At 33.5% G+C, this 17,861-nt stretch overlaps 1 protein-coding gene across 2 annotated transcripts in view; it reads right to left on the bottom strand.

The window, feature by feature from the left end:
- The window catches only part of Nuak (Nuak family kinase 1), a 49,362-nt gene that overhangs the window by 22,504 nt on the left and 8,997 nt on the right, over nt 1-17,861 (bottom strand). For both annotated transcript variants that reach the window (XM_089701034.1, XM_089701033.1), the window contains exon 2: nt 4,638-4,743. In XM_089701034.1, the coding sequence (XP_089557160.1) occupies nt 4,638-4,738 (101 nt within the window). In that variant the 5' untranslated portion in view covers nt 4,739-4,743. The remainder of the gene's footprint in view (nt 1-4,637; nt 4,744-17,861) is intronic.

Here is a 17,861-nt window from a genome sequence, read left to right on the forward strand (position 1 = left end):
GCCAATTAGTGATCTTTTTGCTTGTTTACCTTTTACCGTGGTTGCCTGGAAGAGATCACTATTAAGACGATACACAAAAAAAAATCCACTGCTTGGCGGGCGGAGTCTAATAGCTCGCTATCGCGAACGCGGGTGTGCGCGAAGTCATTCTTGCAAACTCGCCGCGCTGCCGCTGGCCGACTCGGGACAAACATGTATGGAGTCGTCATACAGTTATAATATTGTTATACATTTATTTAATTGTTGATTTATTGGTTTTATTTTCTTGCTTATAAACAAATAATCTTCTTTTTAACAACTACTTAGACATTATTAATAATTATTATTACATATTTCGTAATGTTTACTTTATTACAAAATAGTACAGGTTATAAATAATCTTTAAAAAAACAAAAAATATTGTTACTCTGAAAAAATGAAATGGTACTCAATAACGCGGACTACTGAATTGATTTAGATAGAATTTGATGTCAGCATCAAATTCTATCGTAGATATTACATCATGCCCAGAAATGAAAGGTACTATTTCTGAAAGAACTTATAAACCCTAATTCTTCTCAGTCAAAGTCAAGAGTGGAAGATATCACTATGTAATACAGTAAAACTGATGCGAAACTTTGGATGTTAATTTGTATATTTTTTTTTAGTTGTTACTTAATCACGTCAAGACTACATTACCAATTTTGATAAAATATAGCTAATTGCCTGGATTTACACATAGGATACTTTTTATCCGAACTGAACATTTCTGTGGGATAAAACAGGATTCACGATATAACCTAATTCCACGCGGGCAAAGCCGCGGTCGGAATGATATTTTTTTAAATAAAAAAATTGTTTAAAAAAAAACACAAAATATATTGACGCATGTATTTATTTTTTGCACTCTACTATAATTGTAATTATTCATTAAAAATAATCAAAATAAAATAGCCAGAACAAAGTTAGGCCCTGGTAGGGTAGGTAGGCAGGTACAGCAATGTGAGACGAACACTGGCTTATTTATACCAATAATAATGTATTATAAACATTAAATTAAGTTTACAACAAAAATACATAATACAGGGTGTCCAGCAGCAGATTTCAATGTTTGAACGCTTCTAGTTTTAAAACGCGACGTGCGAGGGGGACGCGGGGGGTGTCATTCAGCGCGTGAGTTCTGCGGATTTTTTAGTGGCCATGGAGCAGTGGAGCGGAGAGCATCACGCTTATGCTATTGAGGCATACTTTTCGGGTGATTTCGCTGGCAAAAACACGCCGTCGGTTGAATAACCATTATCAAATTCATCGTTTAAGAGATGGACCTTCGATAAATTTGATACAGTCGTGGCTAGCAAGGTTTAGGGCTACAGGTTCAGTCATTAATAACCCTAGGCCGGGACCAGCACCATCAGTATCCACGATAGAAAACATTAAACTTGTTATGAATTCTGTAATTGAAAATCCTCGTTTATCACTTCGCACACGTTCGTCGATATTGGGAATTCCTAAATCGTTTTTCAGGTCATTATGTGAAAAAAGGTTAAGCTCCATCCATACTAAATTCAGATTATTCAAGATTTGCTACGGCTCATACTGCTAATGGGTCAATGAATTCAGTGCGGCAGTTATTTCCTGAAAAGCACATATCCCGAAACGGCACCATCCCGTGGCCACCCAGGTCACCAGACCTAAGTCCATGTGACTTTTTCTTGTAGGGCTATCTAAAAACTGTGGTTTACCAATCAAATCCAACAACCATAAGACAACTGAAGGAAAATATCCGGGCTGAAATAAACAGAATTCCCAGTTCCCTTTGCAAACAAGTTTTTCTCAACATGCGGAATAGATTGAGGAGTGTGTGAGAGTAGAAGGGCGGCATTTGGAAAATGTAATTTTCAGGAGATAAAATCCGCACTCGTCTTCTTTTGACTTTAATAAAAATATTTTGTTTTGAAATAATACTTCTTTTTTTACAAGCCCTCAAACATTGAAATCTGCCACTGGACACCCTGTATTAGCTAATGTGAAAACGAATCAACCAATCATCCCACAACAATGAAATGTGCACACAAATATTCATCCAAATCGGTTCATGTGATTAGGAGGAGTGACTGCAGCGCCATCTTCCGGGCCCAATTGTGTTTCCAGATCACCCAGGAACTCAATTTAATATACTTACACAAAATTTTTCGAAATGAAAACTCACATTACTATGTAAATATGAATATAAACCTGTTTTAGTACTAAGCAATTTCCCACACAGGTGTAGTAAGTATAAATGAAATAAATATCAACATCAAATTCTTTATACAACATACTTATCTACCACCTACTAAGAAATGTAATTCTTGAAATTTTTTCGTATTTTTTTTAAATATAATACTACTCCAATGAGCTCCTGTTCCATATTATGTCCACCATACTTCCACTAAGTTCACCATGATTTTTTATTTCTTTGCACTTTGTTGCTTTTTGCTAAAAATGGAATCATGCGATAAAACCAGTAGAGCGTTGATAACATACATTTTTGACTGAATAAAGGTACTAACGAAGGAGTGGGTTCACATTGTGAACAATCAGTGGGTTTATTTTCCTTCTGGATTCCGGATTTCTGAAAAGATTATCTATGCTATAAATGAAAAAACCTTACACATTCGTTATGTACTTAAAACAGGGGTACATATCAAACATCGTCTATAATACAATTATCATCAAATTTAAAATAAAACCAACTTACTTCATTAATTTGTTCCAATTGTAAGCATTCTTTTTCCTCCAACCTTTATGTTTCTTCTTCTTATTTTCTTTATTGTCCCCATTTGTCTCATTTTGTCTTATCGTGTTGTCACCCTTTTTTACGATTGTGCGAGCGACACAAGTTCCCCGTGTGACGGCCGTAGCGGGAATGACTCGTGCAGCGATCGGGGTAGGAAGGTACAGGGCGGCTCTCGCTATATTGGCTGGTCGCGCGCTAATTTCAAGTATTTCTTGTTTATTTCAAAACCATCGCATATTTCAAAATTCTAAATCGGTAGACGTATAGGTTGTATATTTTATAGTTAATATCCAAAAAGTCGTAACTTTACGTTTGTTATTTTGAAGATGCCAGAGATTAAAAAAAAATAACAATGAGAACTTTGTATTTTTTTTCTATCGAGAAAATATCATGGAATCATGTTTCTAAAACGGTAGACGTATTGTGTTACTATTGAACTTTCTTGTCAAGAATTTTCATCACGACAACTTTAATAATATAAAAATTACGAAGGTTTAAAAAGGGCCGTAAATGTTAGAAAAATTAATTCATCACCTTAAGTGATAAGGCCGCCAAAATAGTTGTACTCTGTTCTATGTGTATTGTGTAAGTAGTTCTAAGGCTTCTGTACAACTATTAAAGTGTTAAATAAATAAATAAATAAATAAACACTAAACAGTAACATTCAACGTAATAGTACAATATACGAATTATTTATTCAAATACTTTTCTCAACTATAATTATCACATGCTCTTTCAATAACAATTACCTACAAGACGTATTTGTATTTGAATTCAATATTTACAATAACAATTTCAGAGTATAGAATAATTTTCAATAAAATTACGTTAGTCAATGCAATCAACTTTTAAATTTTTTTACCTTGAAATATCTAATGCTGTCACTGGACAGTGTCCAAGCCTCAAGGCCATATAGAGCATAGTCGATGTAAATCTTGAGACATTGTTTCGATTTTACGTTATAAAAGTCGAGCATAGTATGTGTTTCTATATTATTATACAGATAATTATTTAAATTGTTATTTCAAAAATAGTGTGACGTCACCTACAACCTTTACGCCCACTATTTCCGATCCGCGAGCGTGGGTGCATAAATCTATACCCTAAAATGCGGTCACCGACTGCGCCTTTCCACGTCTCCCACTATTACTTTCAATATATTATTTTCTATTAATATTTTAATAGGTATATCGAGGACATTAGCGCTATGCAACGGTGTCACGACTTTACATTTTATTGTAATTATTGTAGAATAATCACGACAAGTGAGAAATGTCGAATTTCGATATCTACTTCTGCATTCTATACATACCACCGACCAAAAAACTTATTTTTTGAGAATTGAATATTTTGTTGTTATTGAGAAATTGATTTATTTTTTAAACGAACAGAATGTTTGGAAGTTTGTAGAGCGATAAGTCATACGGGATATCTTCACAAAGGAATGAATATCTAAACACATGCTCACCTACAGCGAATTACTAGAAATATGCATGTCTATAAACAAATGGGTGTTTCACATAATATGTTACTTATTTAATCAGACGTTTAATATGACTTCAGAGCCTGATGCTGTTACTCAAGTAGGAGCTAGACGTTTTATATTAAGTGCTAATGTTATAAAGTAGAATGAAGACACGCCACAAAAGCACAAAAAGCTTGATGTTGCTAAATATGGCAAATGCCTTTATGCTTCTCCTATTTATTAAGTTTTTTCAAATCCGCCACAAGATTTTTGTATGACATAGAAAAATTCTTTCACGCTTGCAATAAGCAGGTCTATCATGTTTAAAAATAGCATTGCATACAAAACTATTCCACCAGCATTTAGTAGGGTAGATTATAAAATGTCCGAGATATATAAGCAAGGTTTTCTTACCTTTGTTTCAGTCGCAACCGATGGTCGTGGAGCCGCACATCACCGGTATTCTCGATACCGTCCATGATGTTGGCCGTACGCTTGTTCTCGCCGACCACCATTTTGTCTGAAAAGATATACAGTTTACGCTTATAAATGCATTCATCTAAATACATATTATAAGAATTATTTAGTATTTATTGATTTTTGAGCAAAGAGTAAATAGAAAATAAGCGTAGTATAGAAGAACATACTACTGAAACATCATAATTATGTGCACCATTTGGAATTCTTAGCTCTATTTGGTGATATTCTGCTACAAATTTCAACAAGAGCTCAATAAATACAAGTTCTGAATTACATTATAACGCAGAATCATATCATCACAATAGTCGAAAGCTTTCGTTTTGGTATTATTACACCATAAAAGACAAAAACAAAATAGTTGCAGAGATTCAAATTTTAACGAATGCAGTCATTACAAATAAGAAAAAAAATCGCTACAAAAAATTAGAAACGCTCGTATTTAAAACAGTTTATTGAGTTAACAATTTCTCCTTGAGCGTATATTGATCAGAGCCAACAGCCGGCGTGCGGTGTGACGTAGAGGACGTACGAGGAATCGTAATGAGATCGTGTAGGATACGCTGGAGATTTATCATTCTGTAGTCTGTTCACGTATGCTAATGCTTTCTGTTCAACACTTCGCTGAATACAGTCGTCGAAGAAAGTTTCAAATATATTTAAATTGAAGTCTGTGTAAGCTTTGCTGTGCTTTGTATTATCATTATCAAAGTATCCTACTAATATTATAAACGCGAAAGTTTGTAAGTATGGATGGATGTTTGTTACTCTTTCACGCAAATACGACTGAACCGATTACAATGAAATTTGGTATGTAGGTAGCTGAAGACCCAGTATGAGTATGTAGGTAGATGAATAAGACATAGGCTACTTTTTATCCTGGAAATCCCACAGTAACGGGAACTATGCGGGTTTTTTTTTTTTAAACCCGCATAGTTCCCACGGGCGAAGCTAATCTCACGTGTGCGTACTAATCTAATCTGTCTTCTGCGAAAGTATCTAATAATCGAGGGGTAGGTTTGGAACTTTTATACGAATCTATAATTCGTATAAAAGTTCCAAACCTACCTTGCTTTATGAATACCTTAAAAGTGTAAAAAAAGACTTTCGTCCCAATACTCCCAATACATACTATAAATTAACCATTTAGTGTCTGGCTTTCAATATTGATATCATAAAAGTCTTATTATCCAGTCATAAAGCTGAATAAAAGAACGGTAGGTATATAAAGCCGCGATTTTACGATTCACAAAAATACACGGACACGTAAGCACACTTTCCCAATGATGCAAACATCTCGCTTTACTTAGAAATAATTCTGAGACTCTGTTCTAAGAACTTCGGTATGTGAAATTTAATCATGCATCAAATTTCGTCCCAGTTAAAACAATGATATTTTCAAACAAAAATAATCATGAGGGGGTATCTATTCATCATTGATGTAATGTAATCGAGGCTATAGTAGGTAGTTGAGAATATCGTCTCTCTAAGCTAATGGTAAACTGTTTCCTGTCTTACTTCTTTTAAGGCACAAGATGTAACCTATGTTTTGTTGGAGCACAATTTGGCATAGATTCATAATAGATTTTCTGTGATCTAATAAATAAAAAACACACAACTTTGACTTGCGGTCAAGCTGTAAGCGTGCCAAATTTTATAGTCAAGATGTACAAAGTTTTTGCTTCCTTTATAATATACTGGCGGTCCGCCCCGGCTTCGTCCGTGGTACACATTTTGCAATAAAAGGTAGCCTATGTTCTTTCTCAGGGTCTAAAGATTGTCTTTGCCAAATTTCATCAAAATCGGTCCAGTAGTTAATGCGTGAAAACCATACATACATACAAACTTTTCCTCTTTGTAATATTAGTATAAGTGGAAAAACTCGCATAACTATTCCCCGTTCCCTAAAACCTACCTATGTATAACTCAGAGCGCAAGCTATCGCTGTAGCAAATTTTATCCAAATCGGTTCAGTAGTTGAAGCGTGAAGAAGAGACAGACAATTAACATCATTATGAACGTAAGGTCTTAAAATTTTTACTAACTTGGTGAAAAATAGAGGTGTGGGCAATATGTTAATGCTTATTATATCATTTTTAATTCACTAGGGACCTCATTAACCTTATATCGTACTGTACGAGTATGTATTTAACGTTGACTTATGTATTTATATGACCATTCATCAAGTCATGTTATTCTACGAGTAGGTACTTGTTTATTCCCCAAGCGCTGACACGAAAGGAAAAATTGTAATTGTATTATTAATTTATTTTATGTGGGTCATTGGGTGGGGTAATTAACATATAGAAATGAAATAGAGTGTTCCTAATTTTATTTCACACCTCTACATATAAAAACGCAGATCATCATGGATTCATTACAATTCTACATTAATCATAAACATATTTAAAACCATAAATATTAAATATTTCTTAGTTTCTGACGAGGAACTCCATTGCAAGTATTCTTTTGATGTAATTATGTATAACCTTATTATAACTGACATTTTAAGTTTTTATTTTTAAGTAGCCAAAGAGAGTATTGTAGAAGCAGCGAATTACAAAAAGAGTGTAAAACATGTTTCGAACACTGATTAATAATTTATCTAAATAGACGCAGTTAGTCCTACTATTACGCTCTACTTGATCTTTGGCGGCATAAAAGTGAAGAAATTTTATTGCGGGCGATACAAAACTAGTACACCGAGGTATCACGGTTTTTACTGCTTTTCCTCATAATTCAAGTGATTAAATTGGAAAGATAAAGATAGAGAAAAACAATCAAATAAAAATAGAAAGTTATTTCAGTAGGTACTAGGTACACATAATATGATTTGTGAGAAGTAACATATTGTATTCCTGTAACGAAATAGACTTCTTCAGTGAAGTCGTAGTTTTTGTGGAAATAGCGACATTTTCTTTGAGTGTTTCCATTAATTCACGTTTAATGTCACCTTATGTATTTCAAAAAAATATTTCAGATTCCAATAAAAAATAATTACAACAAAAAATATTGTTTGTAGCTAGTAAGATCTAAATAATTCTAACATCTATAATATTCGGAAAACAGAATGCACGTGATCACTTAAGTTCACAACGTGCGTGTATTACATTGTAATGTATATGCCTGTGTAAATACATAGTAACAGAAATAGAACAGAATTGAATTTGAGACAGTCGTTCACTCCCGCCCACTCGACAATCACAACGGGCCACTAGAATAATACGATACAACGACGAACAATAGCTAAATGTTTTATGAGTAATCGTCGAAAAATCGTTAAATACATCAAAGAATATTACCTATGATTTTATTTATTCATTGTATGTTCAGTATTGTTTAAGTTTTTGGTATTAATTTATTAAGTAATTTTAGTGTTGTTTAAATTTAATGCACCCTTGTGGGTACGAGTGCATTAGTTATACGAATATATGTATAAAAATTCGCTTATAACCGATTCCAAATAAAAATGTGTAACATCTCATACAATTTTGGAGAACAAAAGCACCCTAAACAAAAACATGCGCTTCTTGTTGTCACTCACTAAACGAACCCCATCCATGTGTATACGCAAATATGACAAATATGAATGACCGTCGTGACGCTCACGAAACTTCAATTAAATCCTTACGTGAGCGTCAGTGGTTTAACTGTCTTGTTTACATTATGTTGGACGGCACTGTTCACGGTTATAGCTGCGTGGTAATGTCCATTATGGCACATTAACATCGAAACCGGAAGACGCGGTCTAGCACTCAATATATCATTGCTAGACTAATTTGATGCGTAAATATTTACACATAATATTTGACATAACACATATCAATGGTATACCTCTGTAAAAGTATGTATGTAACTTGGCCCTTATAGTCATTTCAAAATTCATATTTAGAAGATTAACCGCATGCAGCTTGGGCATTTCCTTTGTCCCTAAACAAGTTACAACTTACATACAATATCATATATAAATTATGAACTCACACATTATTTACGCTGTTTTCCCCCCTTTCGGTGTTAAGAAAAATGTTGGAATTCTTGTTTACAATTAATGTGATGCACAAAAAATTACTACAATTAAAGAGGTAATATTTGTTAACACAAGGTAGCAAAGATTTGGGCTTTCGGTACATAAAATTATATCAAACTGTAAAATATGTCATACCAAACATAAAAAGCATTCGTTAACAAAACACTCCAGCCAACCATATACCTATTACAGGAAAAACAATTGAATTATTGCTTAAATATTGTTACTAGGTATAGATTAAAAACCACATAACATAATAATAATTAATATTTCTGTGGATTCCCACTGACAAAACAATACGGTAGTAGGTATGTATAATACCATTTTGGATATACATATTGATTATTTGCATAGTCTCGTTTAAATGAACAAAGGAAATATTATTTGCCCCGTCTGCGACCTGCAGCGCGCGATATTTCACCTCTTACGGGTTTTGCATTTTTGCGAAACAAGTAACCTTTACTAAGGCTTCATCCATATATTATTAAACCTCGTTCAGATAAGTTGATCCGTTTACACGTGGATAGACAAACAAAGCTACAGCTCGCATCTGTTTTCATCCTTTGTACCCTTCCGTCTATCTTCTATAGGTAGTACTTTTATTGTTCATCAAAATGCTCTTATTTTAAAAATGTTTGAACTCTTTCTAGTACCTTCAGACTTTTATTTTTGTAACCTTTAATAATTACATACAGAGCGCGAAACCACAAAAAAATAAAAACACTTTGAGCAGTAATATCATTATGCAGAAAGCTGTAAAGCTTCGGTTCTTTGGTTCCTAACAGTTTCACTAAAATAAACGACAATTAGAACAAAAATCTGCAGAATTAGTCAGTCTTGAGTGTAGTTATTTATATTCAGCAAAAGTTGTAAAAATAACTGACACTCGCATACATAGGACACATATTTATAGCTGTAATATAATTTCACTCATTTTAACCGTGTCACAGTGGATGTGTCATCTGTGCTCATTTTTCATAAAGTAATTCCCGTCTTTAGTCTCATTATTTTTAAACGATCCCGCTAATATTATAAATCTTAAAAATTTATTTGTTGCTCTTACTCACAAACCTTCTAAAACTACAGATATGGCTAATTTTTCATGCAGTAGCATGATGGCCTGAATTTCGTATGGAATTACATAAATACAAGACTGCACAAAACGGATTGATTTCAACAAAAAAACAAGGCTATTTTTTATACGAAATCGAGTAAAGCATCATGATACATAATAATATATTATTTTTTTATTTAAATGGTTTCTTCTGTACTGATACGATAAATAAAATAACTGTAACTTTTAATCATCTATTTTTATTAATTGAATCTTACAATAATTCAACCCCCAATAATCAATTCTACAAGTGATAAAACGATTAGAAATCGGAATGTACCCGGCGTGTCTGTAGACGATACTTGCAATAAACACGGGTTACGAGGCGGAAGTAGGGCGCCCGGCAAACCGTACAAGGCACCAATTACTTTAGTAACCATTCCTCTGGTAGAAATAGAATATAGCACTAACATAATGCGTATCTATACATACACTTATAGTTTGTTTTTGTACCTAAGTAATTTAAAAGTAAAAAAAAAATGCATGAGAAGAAAGTTTCATTATATTATACGTGAGTGACGACTTGGCCATATTAATTTGCTTTTAACCTGGTCGTAAGTCGTACTTTTGGCTCTCTTGGAATTACATTTTAGACGCTTATAGAATTTAATTAAAATATCTTTTGATAAATTGTTTCTTAATATATTTAGAACATAATGATATATTTTGTTTACTTTGTAAGTAACATGTACTATAGTCGAGCCAATTTAATAGGCTACATTTGACGTCTAGTTATTAATTTTATCTTCGAAGAGAGGTAACCTGCTTAAAAACATCGATTAAAGTGAATTAATCGATACGGACTTGAAACATTATTTTGTCAATCGAACTTGAAACACATGTCAATTTTAAAATTCATCAGGCGAATCCCTGTCCCAGTAATATACTTTCTTTCGTAAATTTAAGGAGCAAAATGGGACAAGTATCTACATAATTAAAAAAAACACAACGCATTTATTAATTTATGATGATTTTTTATTCACAAGTAATCAATGCATTCGATTCTAGATGTCAGATTGCGATTTTTTGAGAAACGTCTCTGGTATTTAAAAATAAAAAAGGTTTATTGACACAAAATTGTAGCGACGTCAGTTCTTTAAATTAGATTAGTTAGTTAGTTAATTAGTTCCGCTCGCGCGCGCTCCGAGTGCGGATGTGTAGTAATTAATAATTATTATCGACGATGGTGCAGTGTAAGAAATGTAAACTGTTCTTGTCAGCGACAAAGGACGATGTAGTTAAGTGTAAAGGGACCTGTGGTGGATTATTTCACAAAAAATGTGCAAAGAAATTGCCGCATAACGATTTATGTGAAGATTGTGTGAAAATAGATTCAACACCCAAATCACCGAAAATCGCCATTGATTCTGGTAATCTTACAATAGAGAATCTCTTGACGGAAGTCAACAAAAAGCTAGAAACAGTGTTTAAAATAGAAAACAAACTACAGGAGCTGACAGGACTAGTCGAATTTTATTCTGAGTGCTACGGGGAACTTTTAGAATTTAAACATAAAGCAGATAGGCGAATAACAGCCTTAGAAAGACGCAATGTTTATTTAGAAAAATGTAACATGGCATTAGAGGAGAGATTGGAGAAGATTGAACAAAAAGAATTGGAGAGAAATGTAGAACTAGCATTTGTGGAGTGTCACGAAAATGAAGATCTGAAAGTGGTGGTCGAGTCTATCGCCAAAAAATTAAACCTTCCAGTTGAAGACATACAAGAGGTAAAGAGGGTAGGCGCGCCAGAAAAGAAGGTAGTGACAAAACTCGACGATAAGCCGCGTCGACCGCGCCCGATCCTTCTTACGCTGCGGTCTAAGGCGGCTAGGGACCGGTGGATAAAGAAACGAAAAATTCTTCTTACTAACCACAACATTTATGGTAATGAAAATCAACAAAGGATTTTTATTAACGAAGAAATGACCCCATTAAAACGCAAACTTTTTTGGACCGCCAAGCAGCAGCTAAGATCAAAATATTCATATATATGGTTTCAAAATTGTAGCATATTAGTAAAAAAAAATGAGTCTGAAAAACAAATTTTTAATATAAGATGTGAAGAAGATATTAAGTCCCTGATTCAAACCGAAGAAACACAAGTCGAGTAATTAGCAACGTAATACTGTATTATTCTATTATTTACCGTTACTGTGTTAAGGCTCATACATACAGTATTAAAATATATTTTATAATCTTTTATGGATACTTCACTTGACAATTTGGATGATGGAATACAATATACTCGATACAATGATACGAAAGATTGGAGCAAATATTTTAAAGGCAAACAAAAACAATTAGATATAGTACACCTAAATATAAGATCATTAAGAAAACACTATAGTGAATTTATGGTCTTACTACAACTTTGCGATGAAAAAATAGATATAATAATACTATCGGAAGTAAATGTAAAAAAAGAAGAATTATCGTTTTATAAAATACCGCAATACAACTTGCATGCAAATACAAGAGAAAATAAAAGGGGAGGGGGCTTATTGATATACTCTAAGAACTCATTGAATTTTTACGCAGACATAAAAGAAACTTCAGCCTCGGAAATACTAGTTGGAAAATTAAAAACAGACAAAAACATAGTTCACATAATTGCAACGTACCGACCGCCGAACTCCAATAGATTGCAATTTTTGAGTGAGTGTGATCTTCTACTTAAGCAGATATTACCATCAGATGATATATTATTCATAGGTGACGTAAACTTGGACTTGTTAAACAACAGACTGAATAACACAATTTTACAATATAAGAATATGATGTGTGAATACGGCTTAAGATGTGCAATACCGGCGAGTGAGATTACGCGCGAGGCGATCGTTGACGGCGTCGTGCAGTCGCACAGTATTTTTTTGACCCTTCTTTTGCGACAGCCTAATTTTATTGAATGAACGTATGGATATATACATGACAAACGCAAGAGTAAAACTCCCATGAAGCTCACTATCATACTTTTCGAAAAAATGCAATCTGAATGAAAAGTACCGGTATTTTATATAATTCAATTTTTATTTTTTATTAATTTTTCTACCATTAGAACACATTTTTTTGCTTTGCGAGCGTCAAGGCTAGCCATAGGGCCAATTTTCGATCCATTCGGGGAAGAGCTGTGACTTCGCAATTTCGAGATAATCGCATAAATAACAAAATTTCATTTCTTTTTTTGTGACTGAACTTTTAAGAATTAGCAAATTATTTTTACTTCAAAACATAGTTATATGTATGGACTACTTCCACAAAAAAAAAACCAATTGCGAAAAGAGCGGATTTCGCGAGATATTAATTTCTGAAAAAGTACCGGTACTTTGACGATTTTTTTGTATAAAATCCTAAATCACACTTTATCAATATTTTTATTTCATACTTTCATATAAAGGTAAGTAGGTACCCCAATTACTATTTTTTATTTTTATTTATATATACTTATACCACATTATACTATGAAGAGGATCACATAAATTTGTAAGTTTCCTTGTTTGTAAAATTATTAAAATAAACTTGACCTCGGATTTGGCAGGAAAAAATATTTAGCATGGGAGTCTAAGGGAGTGAAATGAAATATGAAAATGTCTTTACTAAAAATATGTCATTTTCATTTGTTAGAATGAGTGAACTGTCTTCAATTTCAGTACAACATGATTCTGCTTCTTCTTCGTTGTGTTCATCTTCTTCTTCATTAAATTGAAATGGTTTTAACATTTCGATAACAGCAGAGGGCAAAGGCAATTTTTTAATGCTGTTTTGGCGCATACTCAAACTAATTTTAGTGGCAATTAACTGTGGTCTACCGGTAGACTCAACGAAGTTCGGAATTTTTTGCAGAAATTCAGCCAAAAAATATGTAGCTAATTACAACTAGCACCCCATGACGACGACAATGCACAAAATCCTCATTCACGGCCAAGAAATTATAGAAAACTCGGTACTGCTCGTAGGTGTTTTATCCGAACAAGCTGGAGAGACCAGAAATAAGTATTGGCGATATGACTGCGAACATCACAGCCGAAAAGACGACAGAAAACACACAATGGAAGACTTATTTCATACGGCATTGGAATCGTCCGATCCAGTTGTATCAAATACACGTTTGAGTATGCGCCAAAACAGCATTAAAAAATTGCCTTTGCCCTCTGCTGTTATCGAAATGTTAAAACCATTTCAATTTAATGAAGAAGAAGATGAACACAACGAAGAAGAAGCAGAATCATGTTGTACTGAAATTGAAGACAGTTCACTCATTCTAACAATTGAAAATGACATATTTTTAGTATAGACATTTTCATATTTCATTTCACTCCCTTAGACTCCCATGCTAAATATTTTTTCCTGCCAAATCCGAGGTCAAGTTTATTTTAACACTAGAGCGCACGCGCGGGGGACATAGGTCACCCAGTGCTATATATTGCTAAATATTTTTTTAAACAATCGTGCTTGAGTGTTGTTGTCTCAGGTATTCCCCGACTACCAATCACCGGACATTTTAGCAGCGTGTCAGCTTCCTTGGTGCAACGAAGTGTACTCTGCGACAATATAAAAGTACATGGGTGACGCATGTCCCCCGCGCGAGCGTTCTAGGAAGTTTTTTAAATCATACAATTACGAGTGAAAATCAAGTATACCGCTTTTATTTTTTACTGCTCTTATGATCAATTTATACTTTTAAGAAATTATTAATATATGGGTAACTAAAATCGATATAAAATACTCATATTCGAGTGCTAGGACATACTTATTTTTTATCCATACTAATATTATAAATGCGAAAGTAACTCTGTCTGTCTTTCTGTTACTCAATCACGCCTAAACTACTGAACCAATTTTTATGAAATTTGGTATGGAGATATTTTGATACCCGAGGAAGGACATAGGCTACTTTTTATCCCGGGAAAATGACGCAATCCCGGAAATCCCACGGGAGCGGGAACTATGCGGGTTTTCTTTGACTGCGCGAGCGAAGCCGCGGGCGGAAACCTAGTTGAAAATAAAATTTTATTGGATAAGAACAACTTATTCTTAAACTTTATAATTAGATGATTATTTTTACCAAATTTGTAGTTTCCAAAGTAAAAAAAACTGATTGATCACAATAAGTAATAAATTAGTTACTTTTCACAGAGGTTTATGTTTAGCTCATAATTTAAGTAAATTGAGAAAAAATTGATATTTTTTTTGTTTTATCACTTAAAAATAAAGTTGATTCATAAATAAGTACTTCGTTTACTTTTTTAACTACGATTTTTATGGAAAAAAACGTGCGTCGTATTGGGTGACATATGTGACCCACGCGTGCACTCAAGGAAAATTTTAGGCGCGAGCGCTCTAGTGTTAATAATTTTACAAACAAGGAAACTTACAAATTTATGTGATCCTCTTCATAGTATAATGTGGTATAAGTATATATAAATAAAAATAAAAAATAGGAATTGGGGTACCTACTCACCTTTATATGAAAGTATGAAATAAAAATATTGATAAAGTGTGATTTAGGATTTTATACAAAAAAATCGTCTAAGTACCGGTACTTTTTCAGAAATTAATATCTCGCGAAATCCGCTCTTTTCGCAATTGGTTTTTTTTGTGAAAGTAGTCCATACATATAACTATGTTTTGAAGTAAAAATAATTTGCTAATTCTTAAAAGTTCAGTCACAAAAAAAGAAATGAAATTTTGTTATTTATGCGATTATCTCGAAATTGCGAAGTCACAGCTCTTCCCCGAATGGATCGAAAATTGGCCCTATGGCTAGCCTTGACGCTCGCAAAGCAAAAAAATGTGTTATAATGGTAGAAAAATTAATAAAAAATAAAAATTGAATTATATAAAATACCGGTACTTTTCATTCAGATTGCATTTTTTCGAAAAGTATGATAGTGAGCTTCATGGGAGTTTTACTCTTGCGTTTGTCATGTATATATCCATACGTTCATTCAATAAAATTAGGCTGTCGCAAAAGAAGGGTCAAAAAAATACTGTGAGTCGTCGTGCATTGACCATGTGTGGGTGCGTACGCGCAACGCGGCGAGCGTCTCTGCACACATGCTCACCTGTAAGCTGTCAGATCATCACCTGATAGGAACGCGCTTAGATCTCGTGCCAAACGTTTGTGAACCGTATGTACCGACATTAAAGTATACTTTGTGTAATAAATTAGTTAAAAGTAAATTAGATAATGTTGATTGGTCGGAATTGTTGACATTAAATTGCCCATTGATGTTGTATGAAACATTGAGTTCGTTGTTTGGCAGCATTTATAATTCTTCTAAAGTGGCAATTGTACAAAATTCTCATAGGGAAACACAACCATGGGTAACTAAAAAAATTAAGGGAATGATTGAGCGAAGAGATGAACTATTCAGAACTTGGAAAAAATATCCTAAAAATATGAATAAGAGGTTAGAATATACTAGGTATAGAAATAAAACAAATAAAATTATAAATGCTGCCAAAAATAAATATAAGCAGGGGGAACTACAGAAATGTGAAGGGGATTTTAGAAAAATATGGTGTAAAATTAATGAATGGCTGGGACGTAGCAAAAATAATGTAGATGCGACAATAATGAAATATTTGGGCGAGAATGAGAACATTGAGAGTATATGTAATAATTTTTCAAAAACATTTACACAAGAAATTGTAAGTATAAAACATAAATGTAATCAAAAATTTTTAGATCGTAATGAATATGTTAAAACGAGTAATGTTTCTTTTAGATTTTTAAAAGTGAGCAAAGAGAAGGTTGAGAAGGTTATTGACAAATTAAGCTGTGATAAAGCCCCAGGCATAGACAAGATTAGGGTTCAAGATTTAAAATATGTTAAAGAAAAAGTCAGTCCCGTTTTGGCAAATTTTATAAATATGTGTATAACAAATGGAAAATACCCAACAGAATTAAAGAAATCTCTAATAAGGCCAATATATAAACATGGTAGTCATTTGGATTATTCTAATTACAGACCTATAGTCATCTTGTGCGTAATTAATAAAATTGTAGAAAAAATAATTATTCAACAAATAAGTTCTTTTTTGGAAAGTAATAATGTATTGTCTCAAACACAGCATGGTTTCCGGAAGGGTCGTAGTACTGCGTCGGCTTTAACTGACTTTTCAGATTATGTAAACACAGGGCTTGGCGGTGGGCAGCGGGTCCTGGCACTGTTTATAGATTATAAAAAAGCATTCGACACGCTGGGCCACGAGCAGCTTTTACAGGCTATGGACGAATGTGGGGTAAGGGGACCAATTAACCAATGGTTCCGAGAATATTTGGCGAATAGAACTTTACGTACCGTCATCAATGGAACGACTGGAGCTGAGATACCTGTGGAGTTAGGAGTCCCGACCGGCTCCGTTTTCGGCCCGGTTGGTTATATTATGCACGTGAACAGCGTGTCGAATGTGGTCAAGAACTGTAGGGTTTGTATGTATGCAGATGACATGTGCCTGCTGCTCGCCGGCAACGACACAGCAGTCATGGTGGACAGAGTACAGAGGGATTTCGAGAACGTGTGTAAGTGGGCACATGACAATGGTATAATTCTCAATATACAAAAAACAAAATGTCTATATATTTATTCACCACACAATAAAAATGCTAAAAATTCAGCTTTTCAAATTAATTTAATAGGCCACACATATGAATGTTTTCATAATAATAAAACTAACTGTGTATGTAGTAAGTTGGATGTCGTTGACAATATTAAATATTTGGGGTTGACAATTGATAAACACTTTAATTGGAAATTACATGTAAATTATGTGTGTAATCGTTTGAGATCAGTCTTGGGACAGTTTTACTACCTAAGTCGGATTTTAAATAAACATACTCTGTACGTTGTTTACTATGCACTTGCTGACTCAATAATAAGTTATGGACTGAGTTGTTATGGCCTAACTTTTAAAACATACTTAGATCAAATAAAGAACCTACAAGTAAGATTACTTAAGTATTTAGTTCATAAGAAAGTTCGAAAGAAATTTAAAAATAATTATGACAAATTATT

The sequence above is a fragment of the Colias philodice genome, chromosome 11, assembly GCF_061535455.1.
Source record: "Colias philodice isolate Cphi_HAF_F1 chromosome 11, ilColPhil1 Martin Lab GWU primary, whole genome shotgun sequence".
Lineage (NCBI taxonomy): Eukaryota > Metazoa > Arthropoda > Insecta > Lepidoptera > Pieridae > Colias > Colias philodice.